At 28.3% G+C, this 27,682-nt stretch overlaps 1 protein-coding gene across 3 annotated transcripts in view; it reads right to left on the bottom strand.

Moving 5' to 3' along the window:
* Positions 1-1,206: 1,206 nt before the first annotated feature.
* LOC123297527 (transmembrane protein 184B) overlaps positions 1,207-27,682 on the bottom strand; it is a 63,047-nt gene continuing 36,571 nt past the window's right edge. The window contains exons 3-9 of one of the 3 annotated variants that reach the window (XM_044879222.1): positions 11,862-12,027; positions 8,225-8,315; positions 7,998-8,165; positions 7,163-7,332; positions 6,848-7,089; positions 5,903-5,987; positions 1,207-1,443 (exon numbers count right to left, since the gene is read on the bottom strand). In XM_044879222.1, coding sequence (XP_044735157.1) covers positions 1,262-1,443; positions 5,903-5,987; positions 6,848-7,089; positions 7,163-7,332; positions 7,998-8,165; positions 8,225-8,315; positions 11,862-12,027 — 1,104 coding nt within the window. In that variant the 3' untranslated portion in view covers positions 1,207-1,261. Of the gene's footprint in view, positions 1,447-4,348; positions 4,480-5,902; positions 5,988-6,847; positions 7,090-7,162; positions 7,333-7,997; positions 8,166-8,224; positions 8,316-11,861; positions 12,028-27,682 lie in introns of those variants that run through there. The other 2 variants (XM_044879221.1, XM_044879223.1) reach the window with 2 other exon arrangements.

Genomic DNA, 27,682 nt, shown 5'->3' with positions numbered 1-27,682 from the left:
CTAAGATTTCTGATATATAAAAACAGTAAATTTTGTGTATATTTCTTAATAATATACTCATCAGTAACAATTGCAATAAAAATCAGCAGTTTTTTCTCAAACAAAACTGTATTAAAAAAATTGAGAATTCCGTAATGACCACATTCTGATAATACAGTGACGCAAGTAATAAAAATGTAACAATAAGCAGAAAAATCTTTGAAGTTTTGATTTTGTTAGGCTATTAACTAAATAAACCATCTTAAATTTTAATTAGTTAATATTAACGAGGGCTTATCTCCTTAATGGTACGTCGATTGGCAAAATTTCATTTTAAGGGCTTTTGTCCTTAAAATTTTAATTTATTTATCACTGATGGATCAAATGCGATCAAAATGGGATACCCTATATGCTTTGAAATTATAAACTTACCATTATACATAAAAAAATGTAATTCATCTTGATTTTTGAATTGAAAATGGCAAAAATCTTTCTGTATTTGTTATATTATAGGTACGTATTCTGTTAGGGACGACCTTCAAGGACATAAGATTTCAATAAAAAAATATAATGTTCAAAATAAAGGAATTTCTTCTTTTTTTTATCATCCAGGACTATCGGTAACAAATATTTCCTGAGATCATGGCAGAAATATAACTGCCCCAATTCAGACACAGTCCTGTAATAATTAAACATTAAAATGAATTGTTATTTATATCAGTTTTTAAAGAGTGACAAGAGAGACAATATTTGTAATATATTTCAATTATTCTAATTTTCTTTAAAAACTGAAACAAATCACTTAATGATCCACTTTTGTACATGGAAATAATACAGATAGAAGTATCAAAGTTTAAGAATATACATTATAATAGGGATACGTGACATTCCAAAAAAAAAAATTACAGTAGCATGGAAAGAGCCATTTTAAAATCAAAACACTGCGAATATTTTGTGGTAATACTTGTAGTAAACTACCATCATAAATTTTAAGCTACCATCATAAATTTTACATTACAGAACGAAATGAATACATTTTTTTTAAATGAAATTAAAAGTAACAAAAACAAATTACGTTAACTTCGTAAACTGTTGCCTTTCTTTTACCACTTTTCAACAAATTAACAATCATCGAGCAAGTGGGAATAAAGATGGAAACATAGAAAAACATTAAAATTATTTTCATGTATCCAACTCAATTCTTAAATCAAGACCAACACTTTGATATCTTTATCTGGTATATCTTGGTGATTTTTTATGAATTTAAAATATTGATGAAAATTTATTGTAATTCATCATCCGAACTTAAAAGCATTGTTTTTTCATTATAATTTTGTGATATGGTTGCAACTCTTTGCCCAGCAGTTAATATAGTTTTCTTTTGTTGGCCTGGTGTATTTCCACCTTGCATTGGATCATCTGGATCATAACTTGATACTCGCATACCTCGGGAACTTTTACTTCCTCCTGAAATCCAAATTGTAAATATTAAATACACAAAATATTTTTATAAAAATCATTTGATGGCTGAAAACTGCGATTATTTAAGCAAATTTCCACTGTAATATGAATTTTTTGATATCAACCAAATTTGGAGCTATTATTAAAGATGTAATAAATTCTTAAATCAATTTATGTTCCTTCCCTTTCCAAAATTTTTCTAAACTTACAATATCGCGAAAACGGCTTCATAAAGACAACAATTTATTTTGAAACTTTTGATTTAAATAATACAGCTGATATCAGATTCTTTCCCACTCTAAAAATTGGCAATTTTCAATATAGCAACATGAGTTTTTTCGCTCCTGCGTGTGTAAGTTATACAAATCAGTCAACAGTTTCGGCACTCATACTTTACATACTTATTTCCCGACAGAGACTGGTCTTAAATGAACGATTTCAGTATATAGTGGAAATAAAGTAAAATATACCTATTTTTATATTTAAACCACCGATTAAATCATTTTAACTAATATTATTATTCACCTAAGCAAGATCAAACACTTACCGAATTCGAAGAAGACTGCAATGGCTTAACAAATTACTAATTTTTAAAATAAAAATTAATGAAATAAAAAGTTACATGAATGATAATGATATCTTTATTTTCAAAATTAAAAAAAAAAAGAAACAGATACATTAAATAAAATCAAGAGTTATTTAAAGCAATACTTAGCAACGAATTTTGTATATTATGTTAATAGTATCGATTCCCGTATTTGTACAAACCAAATTTTTACATGCTCAAAAATTAAGTACAATTTACATAGTATATTATAAAAAGGTGGTAACAAAATTTTGAAACACCTTGTTTACGTGCTAAAGTGGATGGTAGCTAACACGTTCAAACGTTTACCTTAGTTTGTACGATTTAAAAAAAAATTAATTATTTTATTTTTTTTAAAGTATTCTAATAATCAATAGACAAAATATCACACACGTAATTCCGAATTATTTCAAATTAATCGATTCCTACAATCTAAAGTCTATGTATCCTTTTCAAGATATAAGCCCACTTAAAAAGAAAACAGTTTTTGAATTCATTGAAACAATTTTTTTTCAGTTATTGAGTAATTCTTCTATTATCTTTTATTTCAATAGCAAATTGGGGGTGTCGCAAATTGCATTGATTTCAGCTTAATTTTCTTTTCTAAAAGTATTTGAAGTTTCCAAAAACTTATCATAATGATTTTTTCAAAACTTGATCTGAGGTAAAGAAGTCGTCACTTTCGGTATTGGATTACTGAAATTCATAAAAATGAATCATAAGGCAACATCAAGTTAAGACTTTTTCTTAGTAATAAGTTACAGCTAATATTTCACTTTAATTGCAATGAATTGAGTAACGGAAGTGAGTGCCCCTTACAATTGGATCAGTTTTTGGTAAAGCAACCATAATAAGCTGTAATAGGCACAATGAGTACTTATCTATATCGAAAGTTTCATTCTTGTATATAATACATAAGCTTCATTATTAATTTATTCGTCTTCTTTAAGTGGGCTAATTTCGATACATGACAGCAAATTGTAGACAATCTTATGAAGGAAAAATCATATTAACTAAAAACTGTACAAAAAAAGCAAAAATAATTTAAATTACATTTTCAACAAACAATAGAAAAAATAATACAACATCCGTTAGACGGATAAATGATAATACAAATAATTAAAAAAAAAAATTAATATTTCTAATTTTTTTGTTCATAAATCTAAATGCTTAATAATTTATCCGTACCACATGACTTATATCTTAAGTACATTTATAAGTTATTACAAGTAATTATTCAATAATGTATCTACAAATTGTGGTTCAGATTGTTAGTGTAAAAAACAGTCAAAAAGAATTTTTCATAATATATCAGATAATAAAATGGATTAATTTTTTTTAATGGATTTATTTCGGAGGAAATTTGAAAAAGAAATATTAAGTCAAATACATAGTACAAGCAATTTTAAGATAATAAATATTAAGCGACTAATAAATTAAGGAGTCGAGTTGAGCCTTGTCATGATAAATCGTTATAGGAGATACAATTATTAATTAAACGTAGTAGAAGTACTAACGATCTCAAAGCTACTTTAATGAGTTTTGAGTTAAGTGAAAAATATTTTTACTCCTTACTTCTTTAAATTACACTTAATAATACGCTATCAACGTGACAGTGGCTAAGCCAACTTAAATGCTACGACAAAAAAGGTGTATCTTGTCTTGATGTTGCCTTTTCGTAACATTTCAGTTGGCTTGGACGAGTGTCATGTTGATAGCGTCAATAACATTTTATTCACGATCAAATTTTCAAACGCTAATATCTCAAGTTTGTCTTTTTAGAGAAACAGACTGCGGTTTGCCATGATAAGGCAAGTATTTACGTTGTATGCACATCACAAGACGTCATTTCAATAGCATTGTTTAGATATTTACTCATTTAAGTCATAATTTGTCAAATTAATACAGAAGTCTTGGCAAGAAAATTATCATTACCATAAGTTGCAGATACATAAATAAAAAAATTAAATTTAAAAAAATATATATTCACTGTCAATATGAAGGCTATGTTCAAAAACTAATCAAATTTTTCTTTATTTGATACTTGATTTTCATTTAAACCAGAACAAGTCGAATATAATTTTTTGGACATACCTTCAACAATTTGATATCCAGTTACGTCATTATACTATCATATTTTACAGTTTAAATTAAGAAAAAAACATTCATTCATTCTGGAAATCTAAAATAAGATTTTTCATGCAAAATAAGATAAAAAATGAAGGGGATGGTGATGTGATGGTGATTTAATACACGTTTGTAACGTGTTTCCTCACATGCACATATTACAGCTGCATGCTTTGTTTTTTTTTTTTTTGTTTAAATAGAACGATATAGACGATGAGCACAGCGAAACACAAGCTCTTGCATTTTTTTTTGTTTTTTATACTTTTTTAAGGGTACAACACAACACTAGGATTACAACTTCTCATACGGCTGACTTGAGGTGACGTCTGCAAAAGAAAGCGATATGCACATTTAGCTCATGTAGCGTTAAATATGTATTTAAAAGTTATGTTATACATCATTACTTAAAGAGTGCGTATTTTGTGATTATAAATGAAAAAAAATTGTAATTAAAATAAATTAAAATATTACAAACAAGTCATGCACAGCTATCTCTAATATTCTGATCAGTAGATCTTTACTAAATACATTAATTAAAATTTAATAATACTGTGTGTAGCAAAATTATGCTTCATAATTTTTGGACTTAATAGAAATCATGGCTTTGAAACGTTCGTAACTGAATTTAAATTCACTTTTTGACCGTCAGAAATTTTGTTGCTCGAATTGCAATTCTTACGAATAAATTCGATTTTAAGAAAATAGTTGTATTTGTTGACATTGTCCCCTACTTATAGTGTTGTAAATCTCAAGCCGATTCGGTTTGAATTACGACTGAAGAAAATACTAACTTTCTCATTAGCATAATAAGAAAAATAACCTGGGTTTTCTTACATTTCGATTAAAAAATCAATCCGAAAAAAATATCTTTTGAATTGAAATAGTTCTTGTAAGAATCGGCTGAGATTTGATTTGATGAGGCTTGATTTTTGATTGTTTGAAAGGTGATTTAATGAAGAGTGTTCTTAGCTATGTTTCAAGATAATTTAATTTGAAAAGAGCTACAAGGAAATACCGCATTCACTTTTTAGAAAATAAATTTTATTAAACTTTCAGACCCACTTACAAGACTGACCGGGACTACAAATAGTATAGAAAAAGTTTTTGTGTCATTTTTTCAAAACATTTCCTGATGTAATTAATGTTCATATAAAAATTTTTCTAGTGTTTTCAATGAGTTCAACCATCGCTTCAAGTTATGAAACAACATACTTTTGAAACATTCAGTATTTAATCATGTTATAATATTATTAAATTTATTATTAATTCAATACTCTACTATTGAGCTGTTGACTTTCTATGACTCAAATACTAATTTTACACCAAAACATATTAATAAAATTGCAAAATTTAAATATTTTAAAAGATTTAATAACTTTCAAAAATTTCAACCATATTTTTGGAAATTTTTTATTAAAAAATATTCAACTTATCAAACAACAATTAAACAATACCAATGTTAAATCCATGCAAAGTTTAGGTCATTTCATAAACTTACCTCGAATATAATAAGATGTAAATTTTTTTAGAAAATTCATTCAGTTAGAAATGGTGTAAGATGTGTAAAATGTGAGTTATGTGAGTATATGTATATGTGCGTAAAAATATTTATAAATATATATATATATTTATATAATTATTTTACACATACAATGTATTCAAAAAGTAATATTTTTATAGTTCAAGTAATTTTAGAATACATTGTAATTTGTAAACGATTTAAAATTTTGTAATAATTTATCAACGTACCAGAACTATATTGTGTATATTGCTGATATTGTGGATGGAAATTGTGTATAGCATCTGTCATTATATCTTTTGGATTCATTGTTTCCTAAAATTTAAAAATTCGTATAAAAATCTCAGAAAAATAGTAAATTCCAACTAATATTATAAATGGAAATAACTCTGCCTGTCACGTTTTAACGCCTAAATTTTTAGGCGAAAGTAACTTCGCCGATTTTAGGAAAGGTATATTTTTGTCGTGAAAATAAAATTAGAAGAGGGTGAAATAGGAAATGAAAGTTTGTATAGCGAACCAATCATTTCTCAAGTTAGGGTTAGGCTATAAATCGCATTATAGCTTATATATCAGAATAGAACATAGACTATAATCTTTCATTTTTATTTTATATTATGAACTATGTCTATATATATTTTTATTTTATATTATTAACTATATTAACTATATCACAACTCCCCAAAAACAGAAAAAACACGCCTAAAACAACCCTTTTCACTTCTATTCATGCTAGAATGATGAGGTTTTTTCCATTCGACGCGTAATATAGTCAAATTAACAGAAAACTTAAAAAAAAAAATTTTTAATATGTGTCGCAACTCCCCGAAAATGGTAAAAACACACCCAAAACTATCTTTTTTCTTCTATATATGCTAGAAAGTTGCTTTGTTTTGCTTTCGACGTGAAATTCCATGAAACTTATTGTAAAAATCGAAAACTCTCGCACAAAACACGTGAGCTTGTAATTTCCGTAACCTTGTAAATTCGATATGTTAAAATTGAAAACTATTCAATTGTCCAATTCTTTTAAGCAAATCAACTGTAAGGGATTAAAATATGAAGAAAATGGAGTTTTGTATGAACTTCACTTAATTTCAAGATTATCAGATAACGAAAATTATGGATATATTTGACCTGAGATTCATAATATGTTATTATTGTGGTATACTTACTTTTAAGCTACTACTAATCGACTGCATTGTAACAGATCGTCCATGTGAGTCTGTAATACATCCTTGTGCATACACTTGGAATGGAAACGCATAACGTAAGGCAACAGCAGCACAAAACATTTCTATGCATATTAAAAAGTTTTGATAACCAGCTGAAACAGTACCAGCTGACGTTGCTGTTCCATTTACATCAATTATTGGTGAAATAACTCCACCTTTTTCTAATACGGCTAGTCCAACACCTAAAACATTAGCGTTTTGATGAAGTGAATTTCAGTACTACTTTTGCAATATACTTAGTCTTGCAATACTCACCTTGCCAGAATGATAAGAAAATAACCGATTTTACTGTACAGAACTTCAATACAGGTTCAAATGGTGTTAACAAATCACGTGTCGCATAATAAAACAAGAATAGACCGTATAACGCCAATGAAACAGAGATATTGTATATAATTGTTGTGTAAATGTATCCACCGTTGAGACTGTAAAATAATAAACAATAATTATTACATAATCTGTAGAATGCTTTAAAGAGGGCTATTATATGTCTCCCACTAAAACGAATAATTGAGTGCCGGTCAAAAATATATCTTGTTTTCTAGTGTAATTATAGCTCAAGAGTCACGAAAATTCAGTTCGTTTGACTACTAAACAAATATTTTCTCATAAGTTGCCTGAAATTGAATCAGCTATTCGGGTAAGACTTTGAATGATATCTCAAAAACTATGCATTTTATCATAAAATAAACGCGATTTTTGTAGTTTAAGTAGTCAAAAAAGCTACCTTATTTAATGAGTTTTATCGAAGTTGGGGACAAACTATTTATCTCGATTTTTTGCGAGTTTCTTAAGGTTATCACTTTAAAAAAATCGAGAAAATCTCAATAAACATAAAACTTGGAATATAAAATAATTTTGACCCAAAAAATACAAAAATCGGATCCATTTAACGATTGATCGAGTATTTTCTATGATCTAGCTCAAAATCCCATATAAAGCCTTATATTTTATAAACCTATTTCCGACTGTATTTCGATAACTACTCACTATTTAGTAGTTTAATAAGTAAAAATTTGTTAAATTAAAAAAGCTGTTTTAGCGATTAATTTTTATTAATCGGTGTAAAAATGTATAACTAGGAATTTACCTCCAATCACCATCTCTGTAATGTCCGAAAATTTGTAAAAATATTATAATAAATGCCATTAAAGGTTTAACAAGACAAAACTGTAACGTCGCTTGTTTACAAAATCGTAAGAAACCAATCGTGTAAGTTTTTCCAGTTAAACAACATGTCCCATATAAACAACTCGACCTACAAATAAATACAGAAAGATTATATTTGAAAATAGAAATTAATTTGTTTTTTCTTACTTGATAGGTTTCCCACGTATTTCGCTCATGATATTTCCTTCACCACCCAAATACTCATAGCACAAACTCAAGAAATTATAAATTACGAATGCTGAAAACAAAAAGAAAGAAAAATTAATTAACCAATTTTTAAAAATTGACTAAATTTTAAACATTATAAAAATTCCACAACGGCTTTTGTATTCTCCAATCTTTTCATCTTGTTAAATTCACCCAAGAGCAACAAAAGCGTTTTGATATCAAACATTTTTAATTAACGAAGTCAAGAAGATTCACCGTCTTAGTAAAGTGAGAAAGTTATAGAGAAAGTTAGCCATCGTTACCCCCTCACTTGACTAATACCCGGTAATGTCTTCTACCATGTTCCCTATGAAGACATTCCGAATATAGGAATTTTTTATTCTTCCTTTTTTAAGATAGTTTCTTTTTGGAGTAGTTTAAAAATTTACAGTTCACAAAAAATACAGTTGCATGTTTGTGTTTCATAGTTTTGTATCATTTCAAAAATTTGACAGCCTTGTGCTGAAAAGTTTGTAAATCAAAACTGTATTTTTAAACGACTGACTGTTAGCGACAATAGACAGCAATGTCTTTATACGTAAAAAGTGCTTAATTCTATCCAAAGTCTGTAGGGTATTTTAGTAAACCCCATGCTTGATCCTTCAACTTAGATCTACCAGAATAAAGATCACATCCATTGCTACAATTAATCATCATAATTATGCCTGGAAAGTTTTAAGTTGAAAAAGGGTAAAATGTAAACAACAAACCTCGGAAGTACATTTTTTGGATGCCTGCAGACAAAAGTAAATTAATCGACTATGTTAATAAGTATGAAATAGTTTTACTAGTGTTTTCTATATGGAAAAATCAGTAGATTTGTTTTCTAGTACTCTAAGTGTACTTTCCATACAACAAAAGAGAAAATTTGTAAGGGTTAAATTACTATACAGTGTCTGTGCCATAATACCCCTAGACAAGAAGTATTTAATGTTTCATCGTCATTAGTAACCACCATATTCTTGTATCCACTTGAATACACATAGAAAATCTTCTAGTAGTTTGAATTTCCTCCCATACAATATTAAAAACTTACATTCAAAAACATAATAATTTTCCCTACATGTACAACAACATTACTTTCAACACATAAAACTTGAAGTATGTGCATTATTGATGATTTGAAAAATATGGTAAGTACACTTCAGAGTGGATATTGCGTTTTTTTCCACTACTTCTTTAAATAATAATAAAAAAAAACCAAGGGGTAGGTAAACACATACGCATCAAACCATAAAAAAATGTTTGGAATGAGTGGAAAACAGAAAAAGGTTTCCGTATACGTTATTTATGTAATGAGTAATTCAACTGTTTTCTTGTTCTGGTATAAAAAACTATATCTTAAGATTGACAGCACGTAATATATTTCATTCGATAGAATGGAGATTTACGTGATATATTTTTGGAATTTACTGCTCAATTTAATATTCTTTATATTAACATAGGTTTCAAAAATTCAACATCAAATTCATTTTAACTGGCTTGGTACAATTCGCGACTCTAAGATACCCATAGACTGTATCGGAATTACGGGTGAAGAGGGTGTAAACATTATCTTAAAAAATATGTTAATATATAAAAGAAAGTCGGGTTTGTTCGACCATTTATAACTCGAGAATGGCTTGACCGATTTTCATGGTTATATTTATTTATTTATTTGTCTCCGCCCTGAATAGAAGCAGAATAACTATTAAAAAAAGCCACCTCCCCGTCCAAGAGGGTGTGACAGGGGGAGGGTGACATTTTATATGAAAATATGACATTTTTGAATATGCTACTTTAAAATATTTAAAAAAATTTTGCCTATAGAATGCTAAAATTCTTAGCAATTGAGTCAATTGGGTCTTGGGCCCATAGGAATCATCTTGTAAACCGTTAGAGATAGAACAAAAAGTTTAAATATAAAAAATGTTCCTTAGAAAAAAATTAACATTTTTTTAAAACATTTTTTCGTAAACATCACTGTTTACCCGTGAGGGCGCAAATTATATAGTATGTGTTATTTGATAATATCAGTTATGTATGCATGTAAGAGGGGCTATCTTTCTTTACTAACATGTCCTAAAAATTCAAACGATTGCGTAATCAAGACTGTCTATACATGGTACTTCAATAATTAACTCAGTCAATTGTTGGTTTTCACTTGTTGGTTAATAAGATCACCACATTTAAAAGAGCCCAAATGTAGAGTCACATGATCTGTCCAATAAAAATATGTCACATAATTTGTGGTATTGAATGTTATACCAATTTTATTATTACTTAACCAAATTATTTACTTCAGCGCTATTACCACAAATTATCATGATATAATGTAAATTTTGTTTCAAAAACAAGTTGAAAGCTTATAGCCATTTCTATTCAGTAACGAGTTATAGTTGTTGTGACCACAATAATGACTGGTGGGATAGGGTTAATTAAATTTTATTCAAAATATAGACCATTGTATAAAATAATAAACCTTGACCTATAACACGTATAAAACTAAAATATTGACTAATAATATTGACTTGACTGTAACAAAATGTTATGCTGACAGTAATTTTACCGCAGTACTTTTTTTACAGTATATATGAATGGTAAACAAACAAAAAAATAGTACACAATCAATTTCCGTATAGTTAACAATTTTTTCGAGCAAACAGAATGTTTTTCTTTAGCTCTAATCATATTCATAATTATTGCTAGAATAATGCTATTGTATAAATGCACACTTGCCATATTTTGACATATTTTAAGGTGTTTTGTAAAGTTTGGCCGACTAAATTTACACCAGCCAAAAGGTCGAAAAATTAGTCGATGGACTGGACACCACTCACTCACATCAATTGTTGAAATCCTTCCAAAAAAAATAATATATCTAGTCTACACTCATAATTCTCAGTCGAGTTTACTTTGAAAAATAATGATTTAACGATCTCTTTTGCTTGTTATGCAAATTGGATATTGACGCCGTATATTGAGCTAAAATCTATGTATATAACCAATGCGATTTATCAAGTACTTTCAGTTTAGTATTGATGCGAGTGATATCCAGATCAGACTCTTGACCCATTTTTCGTACTGACGACTTATCTAATTAGGTCATTTATAAATGCATCTCTTTGAACAAACCTACGATCGCATATAAAGCTGAAAGTTTGATAATGCTCTCCGTACGAAAAATGTCACAGGTGACACATGGCCACATTTTGACTCTAGCGGGAAAAAATATTATGTCGAGCCAGAATTTTTTCAATTTCCTCTTTCTTGATCAGTTTTAAAAAAAAGATATTGTATATTTTTCTTTAAATAGAATGAATTCTGAAAATGAAGAGGTCATCATTATAGTGAATTCGATCTTTGGGATCTCAATAAGCACTAGATGTCGTGGATAATCCTATTTCCAGGGATAAATTCGAATAGAAATAGTCTGGAGTAAAAATAGCTGTTATAACGCATTTCAGTGAATAACATAATGCACCTTAAATATTTAGTACATTGCGAGTTTTATTACTCGAACATGTCAAATATTATTATTTTTCGTAAAACAAACATTCTTGAAATATTACCAAAAAATTTGTTTTTGTTCACTTACCTTCATAGCAATCACGTACAGTGAAAAAGTAAACATAATAACTCTCAGAATTGAAGAACAATAAACTGACCCATGAATAACATGCATATATTGGTACAATAAATAAAATTCTAACTATCCACCGTTGTTCTTGCGGATTTGTATACCATCGTAAATGTTGATAAATCTGTAACAAAATAATACAATATTGTGTTAGTGTTATTGGTTCTGGTTGTTGGAATTGTCTCAATAAATTACAGTCATTATTTTTGTAAAGTCAAAACATATGATACAATAATGGTTGAGTTTATTGTGGATGGGTTTTTTGTGTATTGTGAAAAGGTTTTCTATTTTTTTTGTTATGGTTTTTTAAATACATTGACACCAGTGTGAATAATGTCTTTCGATGTAAGAAACATCTCTATACAAATTATGACTAGTGTGGTAAAGTTTTACAATTTGATTGCAAAATAACGTAACAGTTTGTTTTACTTTAAAAATAGAAAAAATACTTTCTATGACTTTTATCATCAGGTGATTATTTTGCGCTCACGCGGGAAGTAATCCCCCGAAGTTATAAACAGAATCGCGAATTATTCATATGGAGTAGGTAATTACTGAATAACTTTTATTTAATTTTTGAAAATCTTTTCAATATTTTAAGAAAATCATACAATATTTGAAAATCAGTTTTACTTTTGCCCCTGCGAACTTTTGATCGAAAAGACATAAAGAACATGAGAATCAATCATTACTATTCTAATATGAATGTTTTATAGAGTTCTTTCGAAAAAAAAGTTACAAAACCACCATATCACACGTTCTAGGAAGATTATTTCATGCAAATAATGGTTAAAACAGTCTTTCGTCGAATCGATATAAAAGTTTCTACAGAGATTTTTGATAAATTAAATTTTCCACTCCAAAGTTTATAAAAACCAATTTTTTTGTTTTATAATTCTAAGCAATACATACTTGGATAAAACTACTGAATGGCAAAGGATAAAATTACTGAAGAATATGAAGAAATACAACAATGGGAATTTTGAAGATTGCTATATTTCCTGAGTTATAAAATATCAATCATTCTTTGTTTATCAAATTTTCGGTAACTCAAAGTTTATCATCTGCAATTTTATCAAGTAAATGTTGCGTAAGCAGCTTCTTCCCGTTATAAATCTTGTATTGTTTAGAATTATCCAAATACAAATTTTTTGGTAAATGTTTACTTAAATCACTTTTGCTAAAAATGGCTTTTTTGGCATTCACCCTGTGATGGCATCCACCCTGCGATCTACAAGTTGGCCATACCGTTAATGGGGTCGAATACACCCCATGTAATATATGTAATTTTACCAAAAGTGAGTTAAATAAACATTTACCAATTTTTTGTCCCCAACTTTAAGATGCAATATCTGGTAAAAATATCCCTGAAAACTTTCGACTTAATTACCTATAAAATATTTTAGGTGGATCAGATGAAAGATTATGAACCGGTCCCTAAAAAGTGGTAGGTCAATGCAATTTTCATCTGGCAACATTGCCTTCAGAAATTTAAAAAAGTTTCTGAGACGAATACCTTCTTCACATTTGGCCTAAATAATTTCTTTCGAAAGCTAATTCAAATTCAAATCAATCGAAAGTTTAGATATCACTTAAGGTACGAAATATTGAAAAACTAAAAAAAAAATACAAATTTAACATTCTGTACTTAATTGTTTTTTATAACGATTGGCATACATTGCATTAAGTGCATAAATTGAACGATTAAGTATATAAATTGCATTCAAAAAGCAATTAATTTTTTAATTCCACAAAATAATACCGTACAAAAACAATGTATGTGTTGTAATAAATTCAAATGCACGCCATCTGAATAGAGGAATTGTAAAAATAAATGTGTACACAATCAGTATTCAGAATAAAAGCAAATACCAGTTAGTAATAAACCTAAATTTGATTGGAAATCATCAAATGCTGTTTGGTATATTATGTTACAAAATCAAATAAGTAAAAGTTATAACATTGCCAATAGGAAGTTAATTACTAAATTAAATCTCTTCATTTTATACGTCACATGCTAAGTAACTATTTTTTATGTAATACAAGTAAATTTTATGTTAGATATGTAGTTGATTTTTAAAGACGAACGAACCAGTTATTCAATTTAATTCATGAATACAATAAAGAGCTGGGCAAAAATCAACTTTCAACGTATTTTCATAATGAATCAAGAAAATTAACTCATTGGTTTCGTTTAGTTCAATTTATTGAGAGCAATCCACTAAAAGATAATCCACTTTTTCTTTAATATATCATCTAAGTCAAAATAAACGCAGAACTTAAACCATGTTCAGTGTTATTACTATAACAATCCATGTGATTCACATATGTTATAGTTATAACACTTAGAATAGTATAACACGTGCATTTTTTGGGACACAGAGTGTGCTTGAGGTGCTAGCATCATCTTTAGAAAACACAGTACTCTCGAAAAAAGTCGTAGAAAGAAAGTTTGGTAGACTCGGTTAAAGGAAGCCATTCACGAAGTTTCGAGTATGTACAGATCATTTAACAATAAAAAAACTTTTGACAAAAAGAAAACTGACTTCAAAAGAAAAACTTTTCCAAAACAAAATTAATATGTACTAAAAAGTCAAATAATAACGATAATATAATGTAGTTAAAATTATTGTTATTTTTGGAGTCGGTGAAGTGAACAAAAACATTTTTTTGGAAAAGTTTTTCTTTTGAAGTCGGTTTTTTTTTTTATTTTGTGATTTATAGTGAATCTGAAGTACACTAACTAATGTGTCACTAAAAAAAGAATTATCGACATCGCTTGGCGTGATATTGATATTCGTCCTCTTGTCGTGCATACTTAATGCAAATTTAGACTTTTATGGTTTTCTTATGGATGCCGTTGTTAGAACTGGACCAAAATGAAATGGAACTACACGGGAAGCACCAGCTTTCAAATAGATAAAGAATCAAAATCGGTTCACCCAGTCGAAAGTTCTGAGGTAACAAACATACAAAAAAATACAGTCGAATTGACAACCTCCTCCTTCTTTGTTTGAAGTCGGTTAAAAAGGAAGCTTTCTCGCGGACTATAAAGACTACTTGCAAAATTTTAACTAAACCGGAATATGGAACTATATTTCATACATAAGTACTTGGAAAAATAAAAGTGTCGGCGGACGGAATACGACGTTTCAATTTTTAGTATGGTGTACTCAATTTTGAAGGGGGTTGGAAACTGATTTCAACAATTTTCTCTTACCATTTTTTTAAATCTAAAATCGGCGTTCAAAGGTATTCGAATATACTGCATAATGTTTTGATACGGTATTAGTATTTTTCAGCATGCTATTGCCCAGATCTACGATTTTGTTGACAAATAAATAATTATATATGAAATTGAAACAAATATTGAAACTTAATACTTGATCGCAATAAAAAAGGGAGAGACAGATATATAGTCCATACTAGTTAATAAAGAATTATAGTAATTTATGTTAATTTGAAAGTTGTTTATATTCATTTTTTTTTAATAAATTAAAAAACAACATAATTTATTTTAAGAATGAAGTAATATTATTAATAATAATATTATGATAATGAATCATGTTACAATCATTGTTTAGAGAGACTTCATCAACCATGTTAGATTTATTTATAAATAAATCAGTAAATCACATCAATTGAAATGCTTTCATTTGTAAATAAAACAGCCTATTATTATCTAATTGATCTTCTTTTGTCATGCTTCGATTTGTAATCACAATTATTGAATATCATCGTAAATAATTGACGTTCTGCATCAAGTTCAAAAGCTTGTAGATATCGGAAGAATATTAGACAAAATAAAGTAGATTGCTTCAGACAAAAGAAAGTTAAGATTAAATTTCCCTTTAAAGTGTATGCTGAAAAATCTGTTTGTAGAAAAAAATCACTGGTGTAGGGACCAATCTTTGGGGGCTACAAACCTTGACTAACTGTTCCTTCGGTAGGTAGCAGGTAATCAGGGGCGCAGTACCCGAGCTCTCTCACGTTAAAGTATAAAAGCTGAAATTCACACAGAGTGTTCAAATGACCATTTTAAGTCAATATTGAAAAAGACAGATCAATCCGAAGGGGCTAACACTCCCCCAGACGTGGTAGAAGGTCAAATGCAAAATCACAATTATCTACATTTTCTTCCATGATTATGAACTTATTTCACTGCAAGAGTTATTTTATTATTTAAATATGTTCAGTATCACGTACTGAATGTAAAAGCACAAAATCCTTACAAAAATAAGCGGGGGAAGTGCCTCCATTTTAAGGAAAACCGTTTTAGGCTATATCTCCATAACCGTGCGCTTTAGACCAAAAATGGTAATAACTTTTATTGTAGATAATTAAGTTACCTACTTTTTTGTAAACTAATTTTTTTTGTATCACTAACCGTTTATGACTTATACAACTATGACGATTTACTTATTGAATATTTGACCGATATGTCTTCTAATGTTAGTTGGATGGATTGATATGTCTTTTTCAATATTGACTTAAAATGGTCATTTGAACACTCTGTGTGAATTTCAGCTTTTATACTTTAACGTATGTCTGGCAGGCGCTGGCTCTTACTCTAATTGAATTGTATTTATATTTTGTCATGATTTTGTACATACTATATTTAAATAATAAAAAACCATATAAACATGCATATAATTGTTGCTCGGGGTGTCAAGAGATGTGAAAACCAGATTGATGTTGATAATTTTAATTCCAATATTATGAAATTTCAAATTTTTATACTAAAAGTTCTAAGTTTTCGCTTCTATCGGCAGTCCCTATGACTGCCAATCTTTTTATTGTAAAAATTATTGTTTTATTGAAAGAAAAAAGATATTTCACGTTTATTTTTTAGGAATGTATGACAATTACAAGTTTGGAAGAATGGTGCTACCAAATTTCCTCAATAATGTTATCAAACATGACATCTATATCTTCAATAATGTCGTCTTTTGCAATATCAGCTTCTTTTATACTGTCACAATTAATCCCTATGGTGATCCGTGAAATTGCGCGGGTTAAACTCCTTTCTTATGGAAAAATCACTAAATTACGGAATCTAAAAATGTTTTGCTGTATTTTTATACAATTAAGTTTTCGTGTGAATGTTTCACACTAGATTTTTCAAATTCATTAACAACAATTTGTTACGTAATTTTGTTTATGAAAATATAATTAGATAAAATAATAATTAAAGCAACAAATAAAACAAAGTAGAGGAAAGAGAGTTGGATGAATCATTGCTTATCATAATTTTTTTCTGATATTATTTATCATTCGTTTCAGTTGTAAACACACATAAAATATCTTGACCATGAATTTTGTATTTATTTATGTGATAATAGTATGAATGGCCATCAAACGAACCATTACTGCTACTACATTCAATTATTATTTATGCTTTTAAAATAGATATTTTAATTGTTTAAAATATTTATAATAAATCTAAATGTAAATTAAATTGTTTTCAATTGTAAAACAAATTATTATTGTTATTTGTTTTAAAATAGCGTTAATATAAATAAATTTTATACTATTAGATTTACCACTGAATATTGTAAAATGTGAATGTTTCAACTTTATTTTTTATAGTTTCGGAATTTTCGAACAAACGTGTGGTATAAGTGTAAAAACAACGCTTTATTCATTCCGAGTCAACAAAAAAGTGGTTGAAGCTATTGCTGGACACTCAGAGAAAGGCTATAATAGAAATTGTCGAATTTTTAATCACAAATCCTCTATGATGTCCCCTAAAGTAAACTACAAAGATTATATGTTAAAGATAGCGGCTTCGAATAAGTGGAGGTGATCAAAAGTATATGCGGTTGTGATTCATTGAAGATTATAGCCTTGTAGCATGGATATCAAATTCAGATAGAAATAGGGAGACTATTTCCATTGTTATATTTTTTTTAGTTCTGCACAAAACATACAAATTTTATCATAGGTGCAATACTCTCCCTTATACTTAGGGTTTTAAAAAGACACATCGAATGACTAGTTATAAAATAATTGACATCATTTTGGTTTTTCTGATAGTTGGTATCAAAATGTATAAGTATATAAAGACAGATCTCGAAAGATATTAAAACGTTATTATTACAAATATTGAAACATAATTCTCGACTATTTTCTAAACCTTACATCAGCTTTTAAACTATTTATTTAAAATATCGAATAAATTCTGATCAGACGGGTGATGAACTAACTTTCTGAAATTTGATCTAATTATTTTCAATTTTTTTAGTTACATTGATTGTAATTTGAAACAGAATTCGAGATTTAATTAAATTATTATAATTTCTTAAAGATTTTCGTTCCAGTTTTTAAAAAGGTACCTATTACTACACTCAAAAATGAAATACTCAAGGGGCATACCCCTTTCGATAGATGGAATCTCTCTGTATATTGATACATTTATTATTCATTAAATTTTTGTGTATTATATAGTTTTAATTTTTAATTAAAGTTAAATATGTATAGGATCGAATATTATACATTTGAATATTTAATATTAATATTGAAATTATTATAATATCAGCTAATAACAATTTATTGATTTAAATGGATAGTTAATTATATAATATTTTATGTATAATTATAATTGATTTCTCATCAATTATATAATGAATGTATCCATAATATATGAAATATACATTTTCGCATTAGAGCTAATTAATCACTATTAGTTGTTATCAAACATGCTTAATTAGGATTGATAAATGCATATTAAAATCTTTGATTGGCATATTTTGATAATATTTGAAATTATTTATATTCGATATTGAAAAGTAACTGTTTAAAGAATTTAATTTCATTTCTAAAACTTATTGAAAGGCTAAATAAAAATAGAAAATAATTTTTTTTAAATAGATCCTGTTATTAATTATTTTCTTCGAAGGGATGGCAATCGTATTATTAGCTAGAAATTACTAGCGACTACTTCGAAGTTAATTGCTAAAAAAAAACGAAGTTTAACGGTTTACAAGATGGGTTATACAAGACTCAATTGACCTATGTTGCTCATTTACGAACTCGACCTCACCTTTTACGTCCTCAGTACTCTATAAAAATTTCAGCTTGATATCTCTTTTCTTTTTTGAGTAATCGTGACGACAGATGGACAAACAGATAGACGACAGATAGACAGACAACCGGAAATGGACTAATTAGGTGATTTTATAAACACCAAAAACTTTTGTTCTATCTCTAACGGTTTACAAGATGCATTTGATATATGTTGCTCATTTACGAACTCGACCTCATTTTTTCTGCCCTGAGCACGTTACAAAAATTTCAGCAAGATGTCTTTTTTCGTTTTTGAATTATCGTGTTGACAGACAAATGAACAGACAACAAAAAATGGACTAATTAGATAATTTGAACACCTATACTAAAATTTTGTTGGTAGTATCAATATTTTTAAGCGATACAAATTTGGGACTAAAATTAATATACCTTGATATATTTCATATATACATGGTATAAAAACAAAATAATGCGTCTTGATCATAATATCATTATAAAATTCTAATACTGTATCCAGCCAAATCAGTTAATTTGATACAATCGTTATGAAGAATACAAATTTACGACATCCCATGTTTTATAGTTTTGGATACATGGAAGGACAATTTATTAAACAAAATACGATGCTATTATGTATTATATTATATATGATGAAAGTATTATATCATCAAAAATAAAAGGATGAAATTGTCAGTTATATAATTTACGTACCTATACGGTTATTATTATTAAAGAAAGGACAATGGCTTTTCATTTGATAAAACATAAACAAAACATAATATTAGGTAATAAATAATAATATTAGCCAATTAAAATGTTTTATTTGAAATAATACCTATATTTTATATGTGTATAATGCATGTTCGAGTAAAATATAATACTAGGTCGTAAATTTTCATACATATTACTGATGGCCTATAAATATACGTCCAATCAATATTTATATACCATATACCATACTATGTCATGAAAACCATATGCTATGCAATGTTAGTAACAATAGCAACAGTATTAAGTACTCAGTACTGTACCTATTTTATCAATGTTATGTAGGTCAAAGAGTATAGGATAGAGAAGAAGCAGGAATATAATTTTAAGTGACATCTGGAGTCTGTGGCGATCAACTATTAAGTTTGTAGGCCTTTGCGGGTATGACTACTAAGTTTAACTACTTTGCGGGGGCGACTATTATCTATTAAGTTTAAAAGCCTTACTCGGTAGAGGCGCTGAAACTCGTATACTACGATTTTACATTAGCTCATATGGGCTGCTTCTCCTCTACCCTATGCTCTTTGATGTAGGTGATGGTTTTATCATAAAAATACAGGTGTTTACTTTTAAATCAATAATAGAATTAAATAATAGTATTATTTACATAGTAAAGCATATGATTTTTGCAGTACAGGGTACCACAAAAGAATTTGTCGATGAATTAAACTAAAATAAATATTGCCACTTATTTTTCATTGGCGTGTGATTGAAAAGGTTAAAATATTGAGCCTGAAAAGTGCGAGTAAGTAAGTTTAGTCAAAGGTTAGAATTGGATATACAGGCTGTCCAGGAGGGATACACTTAGGCTATAACTATACGAGCAGGTAAAAAAAAAAGGTTTATACCTCCTAATAATTGGTTTATTTAAATAAAAAAATTTAGATTTCTTCAATGTCGGATTTGAACCAGCGACATATGGGTTACTATTGATTTTAGTGTCCTAAGTCTACAGCTTAAACAACTGCGCTATCCATGCTTGTTCCATAGAGAAAAAATATGGTAAATATTATAAAATATGTTTATTTCAAACTCTCTGTTAACTGGTAACAACAATCTTCATGAAGTTGTCTTATTCACATATGGACTAGACATGATAGATATGCGATCATAATAACCAAATACTCTATTTCAAGCAAACGCAAAGAAAATTTCTTTTAATTCATCGATTCGCTTTATTTACACGATTATATATTCCAACTAAGTACAATTTTATTTTCAATCAATAAAATGCATGACTTTAAACTAAAATAAATCTCTTTCATAGAGGTAATGATTTTGTTTATTAAACTTCAGTGATTTTGTATCAATGAATTAATATTTTAAATGCAATTCTATTGTAAATACAATATTTAGCTGTACTTTTTCCAATCGTTAGGCAATTGCTTGAAAGTATTTTTACTTTATTTCAATATGAAACGGTCAACTTCGGGATGAGGTTGACATTATTTTGATTTTTCTTTTCAGTGATACTACATCTCTCATGACAAACATCAGAAAAAATATATATTCATTCAAAATAAATTATAATATTTTCCGTCGAATTATTAATTTCTAAGAAAGTAAAACCTTCTACACGAATATTTCATTGGATGAGAAACAAATTCACTTTGAGATACCTTATAATGTTATAGCCAAATCGATCATTGAAAACACAACAGCATTTAAAACATGCAAGGTAGGAAACTAGAAGGTAATTTGAATTTATGTATATGAATGAATGTATGATCAAAACATGGGTTCATGTTTTCAATAATCCCTCAGGAATTAAATTCTGTTTACATGCAATATATCCGTTTTTATTACACATTAATAACATATTCACTTTTTAATTACCGTAATTTATAAACATGTTTGGAAAATGTTTACCGACATAAAATAATAAAAACAAGTGAAAACAAACAATTGACTGAGTTAATTGTTGAAATACCATGTATAGACAGTATTGATTAATCTGGCACATTACACATTCATACATGCCACACATATTTAACTGATATTCCCATATAATACATGCTATAAATAAAAATGTTTTAAACAAAGGTTGTTTATTTTTTTATAAGGAACATTTTTTACATTTAAACTTTTGTTCTATTTCGAACGGTTTACATGATGGGTTCTACGGATCCAAGACCCATTTGACCTATGTTGCTCATTTACGAATTCGAGCTGAGGATGCGTCTTAAGGATGCTATAAAACGTTTTACGTCCTAAGGATGCTATAAAAATTTCAGCTTGATATCTCTTTTCGTTTTTGAGCCGTGATGACAGACAGACAGACAGACAACAGGAAATTGACTAATTAGGTGATTGGTGATACCAAAATATTGTATATCAATATTTTTAAGCGTTACACACTTGGGACTAAACTTAGTATACCTTATTATATTTTATACACATGGTATGAAAATAGGAAAACATTAAATAAATTTTATTGAAAATCATTTGAGAATATTAAATTAGTTTAATGCATCTGTTATAAAGAGGAGAGGGGGGGGGGGGCGGTTAGGCTTTATACATTTTAATTTTAATGAAAGTACATATTTAATGTTCTAAAAATGTTTTGTATTTCATTTAATTAAACAATTATGTGATAAATTTGCTGTTTAAGGTGTATTTTCAAATTTACCTATAAATTGTGTTTATTGTAAATTCCTGATATTTAATTATAGGTAATCCCATCATTTTACAATTAATAAATTATAATTAGTAAAATCGAGTAACAAAATAATCTGTCTAGATTTTTATGGCTAGTGAAAATAAGCAAATCTTGTTAGTGTCGATTACAAAACTTATTATCAGGGATATTTTTTATTGTGGAAGAACATTTTAAAATTCTCATAAAAAAAATACATCTTATAGCCTTCCCGGCGCTTCCACATTATAATCAGAGCATTATTAAAAGGGGGCATGGGACTAAAAATAGATTTTTTTATTTTTCTGAAACTACAACTTATAAGAAATATTCTCGGAAAATTTGAAGTCATTAGACAATTGAGTCTTCAAGCTCAATCTTTTCTCTCTTTTTATACCATGTATATATGAAATATACATAGTATATTAAGTTTAGTCCCAAGTTTGTTACGCTTAAACATAATGATGCTAGGAAAAAAATTTTGTCATAGGTGTTCATAGAATCACCTAATTAGTCCATTTCCGGTTGTTCGTCCGTCTGTGGACACGATAACTCAAAATCGAAAAAATATATCGAGCTGAAATTTTTACAGCGTACTCAGGACGTAAAAAGTGAGGTCAAGTTCGTAAATGAGCATCATAGGTCAATTGGGTCTTGGGTCCGTAGGCCCCATCTTGTAAACCGTTAGAGATAGAACAAAAGTTTAAATATAAAAAATGTTCCTTATCAAAAATTAAACAACTTTTGTTTGAAACATTTTTTCGTAAACATCACTGTTTACCCGTGAGGGCGTCAATTAGGCGGAAATTTTATAACATGTACTAGACTTTATCAGTTATGTATGTGTCACATGTTTGTATGTGTTATGTGATAAAGAAATCAACACTGACTATGCATGGTATTTCAACAATTAACTCAGTCAATTGTTTGTTTTCACTTGTTTATCTCTATTTTATTCATATATTTTTTTTTTCTATTTTATTAATGTATGAAACAGTCGCGTTTTTCTGAAAACTTTTTTTGAAAGTGGGTAGTCAAAATTTCTTGAAAATCTTCGGACCGATTTCGCCTAAACTTTGCATACTTCATTATCGTACTAAATAGTTTCTGAACGAAGGATTTTTTTTTTCAATTATAACTAATTTTTTAATTAACAAAAAGAGCAATTTTTGGCAAAAATCAAAATTTAAAACAAAGAGTTTTTTGATTGCAACTTCACCAAAAGTTTAAAAATGAATATTTTGTTAATTCCTTCGTTCAAATCCAAGATGAAGCAATCACCTGAGTTATTCTGACTACCGCATGGAAATTTTTTTTTTTGTGGTGACCTGTTTCTCACATCTATCACTGGCTGAATTTTCAATATTTTTTACGAAAAAGTAGCGGCTCTTAATAAAAAAGAATACTTTTAAAATATTAATAAATAATAATATTTGGTACGTTGTTCTCTTAAGAACAACTTACCAAGCTTTCATCAGCCATGAAGATTAAACCACCTTTCGACAAAGAAACCACGATTAAACCAAATTTCGGTATTTACATAAATAGAAATGATCTTAGAATTCGGAATTGTTTTTTATTATTGCTACGTTTTCATTTTTAATTCTCTCAAGCACCAAATTACACCTTTATTTTTCAATAAACTTTTATTTTTTACACTAATCATAATTAAAAGTAAACCATAGATAACGGAAAAACCTTCGATGTGGAAATAAACCTTCTAACCATTTTATGAATATGTTTAGAAAAATTAATAAAAATTATACAAATCATCTTATTTAAAAACTAACACATTTAGTTCATTGTCCGATGACCACGTCTATTTTTATAAAGATTAATTATCTAAATGGGTTTTAAACTTTTAATAGATCGTAACTTCCTGATTTCAGTTAATTTATTACTTAGAATTTATTTTGTTTTAAAATTAAAGTCGAATCCATTGTTCTGTTGAATTTTCTAAAAATATTATAGGTAATGTCTGCTAATGGTAATCACAAGTTGCAAAAATACTGATCCGAATCCCCAATGGGACCTATTTATAATTCATACTAAATAAATCGAAAAATAAGTTTCGAGAATTGTCAATACTTACGTCGATAACTTTAAATCTCTTGAGAAATTTCATAATGCAATATCAAAATGGGATGATTTTTATTAAAAAGAGTGATTTACTAGAATAAAAATTACGAAAACATCACATGCTTCACACTTCAATATGACATGTATTCCCCACGGTTGGGAGTATTTTGGCATTATCACCCCATTTTCTTGAGGTGGAATTATCAAGTATTATCCGATAAACTTCAAATTTTGAACATATACTCATGATTACTACAAGAGTATACAAACAATCTAATTTTTCTAATTTGCTCTTACTAAAAATATTAGTAAAAAAACCCTCCAAATAAATATTTGTTTAATTTAAAATTAGCTTTAATCTCGAAAACATTGTATTCCTCAAAATTATTATCTCAAGCTCAACTTTGAATGCTTGGAATTATCAAGGCAAAATGTAAGAATAAACAGATTACACACCCTGAACCAGCTGCATCTACTATTTCCAAGTTTATCTCCGAATCAAAGGAAACATTGACGTATCGACTTGGATAATCAAGTCAGGTAGGGCATTTCGAATTTAAAGAGAGTCAAGTTTAAATCAAAATATATTTTCCTAGGACAACATATATAAGACTAGCAAATACCCGCCCGCTTTGCTGGGCAATTTATCATTGTAAAAACAAAGACTATCACGTTATAGCCCTCACTTATCCTCCCTTTTGTTAACAATTTTATTGATTTTAATTTGTTGGTGGGGAACTAACTTTTTTGAAAATGAAGTTTTGTCCATGATACTCGCTGACATTGTTACTTTCTATAGGTCCAATCATTAAATTAACCTGATGTTTATACTTTTTGGATCAAAATTACCCCATCTACAGAGTTTCATCAAATTCCAAAACATTTTTTGCGTTTTTCTTGATTTTTTCAAAGAGGTACGTACCTTTAAAAAAATTGCAAAAAATCGCGAAATTTTTTTAATCTCCAATTTCGATAAAACTCAGTATATAAGGTAGTTTCGACTCAAAAAGTACAAAAGTCGAGTGTACGTTGATCGATCAATCAGCTTGAACTCTACTTTATATAGATTTTGGAGAAACTTTTCTCAAACCTCTTTAACAATTAGATTTTAATCAAGGATTTTACACAAAGTCGTGCACAGAAGATGTGCAACATATTTAAAAAACTATTTATATTATTTTGTACGAACTTTACGATGCTGAAAAATACCTTGTAAATAATAACTTAGTAAAAGTACCGTAAAATCTAATTAAAATAAAAAATGAAAGTAATTAACATTGATGTAAATTTAATTTAATGTGTATTTCGAATTAAGATTTTCGTTTATTTTTTAGGTGTATAATCTATGAAAAGCATTATTTTAATTACATTAGGGTAACGTAGATAAAATTTTGCCTAAAATTTATGATCTTCATATTTTAATTTTGAGTAACTTTTAAGTTATATCCTAGCGCACGTTCGTTGGATAGTTTTGTCACCCTCATGCTACGATTTGTAGATGAAACTGCCACTAACATTTATGTCCTTCAAATATCTTTATTTTAAAAGCCACCTTACCAACAATTGATCAATTTTTGTTCAGCGCACACTTTCGTTGGATAGTTTCATCACCCTCATGACACTATTCGTAGATGAAACTGCCACTAAAATCTCTTTATTTTAAAAGCCACCTTACCAGCAGTTGATCAATTTTTATTCAGCACACACTTTTGTTGGATAGTTTCGTCATCCTCATGCTACGATTCGTGGATGAAACTGCCACTAATATTTACGCCCTTAGAATCTCTCTATTTTAAAAGCCCCCTTACCAGCAGTTGATCAATTTTTGTCAAAGGTCTAACGCGTGCAAGATGCCTTGCAAAGGGAGTTGAAAAGGATTTGTTGAAAAAATTCTAATGTTTATTTTAAGAAAAGATACAAAATCCTATTACAACGAAACCCTTTACCCACTTTTAAACAAAATTAATCATATACTTGGTCGATTTTCTTGAAGAATAATAACATATTGTTATATAAACATTAAAATCGAGCGTGTATCAAGTTTATGGATCGAAGATTCAGTACATTTTAGAAAAAAAAAAACAATCCTTTTGTTAATTTTCATAACTAGCTACTATAATTATTATAGTCGAAAATGAGTTTCCCATTGGCTCACTATCTTCTAGAATTTTCTCCAAAAAATAAAAGGATAAAAATTAAAAATTAGATAAAAGTTCACTACCTCTTGATCTTTAGAAATTTTATTATAAGGTGATCATATACAGCAGGCATGGGTAAACGTGGATTAGAGAAGTCCTGCAGACTTATGTATCTAAAATACGAGTAAGACAAAGAGACAACATTTTTTTTATACCTACCTCACATTACTATAAGAGAAACTGAGATAGGTAGATTAAAAAAGTAACATTTTTTTTCGAAACATTTTTCCGCAAACTGTACAGTTTAGGCAAAAACGGCTTGAAAAGTTTTCTCTAAAAATTGTTTTTTCGTATATCTACTGTGGAATCTAGGCACTCTTCGAAAAAAATTTCCAATAAAAGTGGTTTGTTTTTCTAAAAAGGCCATTTTGATCAATATCTTTTGCTATCAATTACTGTCTGAACTATTCGATTTACAAAAAAATGTTTACGTTTTTGAGTTATGAATTAGAGAGAGATTTTAATTAAACCGGAAAACTGAATTCAATATCCGTATAAGATGTGTGCCTTTGAAATTAAATTTTTTCGTTTGAAGCATTACGAATATGTTAAAAATGACCCTCTGTATATTATGGTGATTTGTAGATAGACAAATCATTCAGATCATTCACTATCAGGAATCAGATATTACTGTATATGTACATACAATTCACCTTACGTGCGGTCAACTGAGATTGGCCTGGGTTGGAATCCGTAGATGAATGTAGAACATTTACGTTTCCAAATATTGATTATGGTGAGTATTCTCAGAACATTTCTACATGTACGGAATCTTAAACACAACACAGAAAATACTGTGGATATAAAACAGACGTACAATATTATTGTGGTCTAAATTTTATTGTTTTAATAATAACAATCATTGTTTTTCCTGTAATATATTTTTTGTTTGTTTTTATATCAACCAACAAGAACAACAATGTAGGTACTGTGGGTAGAAATTGTAAGAAAAAATAAGTCTCACGTAGTACATACAACAAACATTAACATAGTTTCTAAGTTTCTTATTTTGTTTATATATTAATACGTGTATGTAAATGATGTTACAAAAAAAGTAGTAGTGTAACCTCGAT

Source organism: Chrysoperla carnea, chromosome 4 (assembly GCF_905475395.1).
Source record: "Chrysoperla carnea chromosome 4, inChrCarn1.1, whole genome shotgun sequence".
Classification (NCBI taxonomy): Eukaryota; Metazoa; Arthropoda; class Insecta; order Neuroptera; family Chrysopidae; genus Chrysoperla; species Chrysoperla carnea.
The sequence above is the reverse complement of the archived record's forward strand: the minus strand, read 5'-3'. Positions and strand labels throughout refer to the sequence as shown.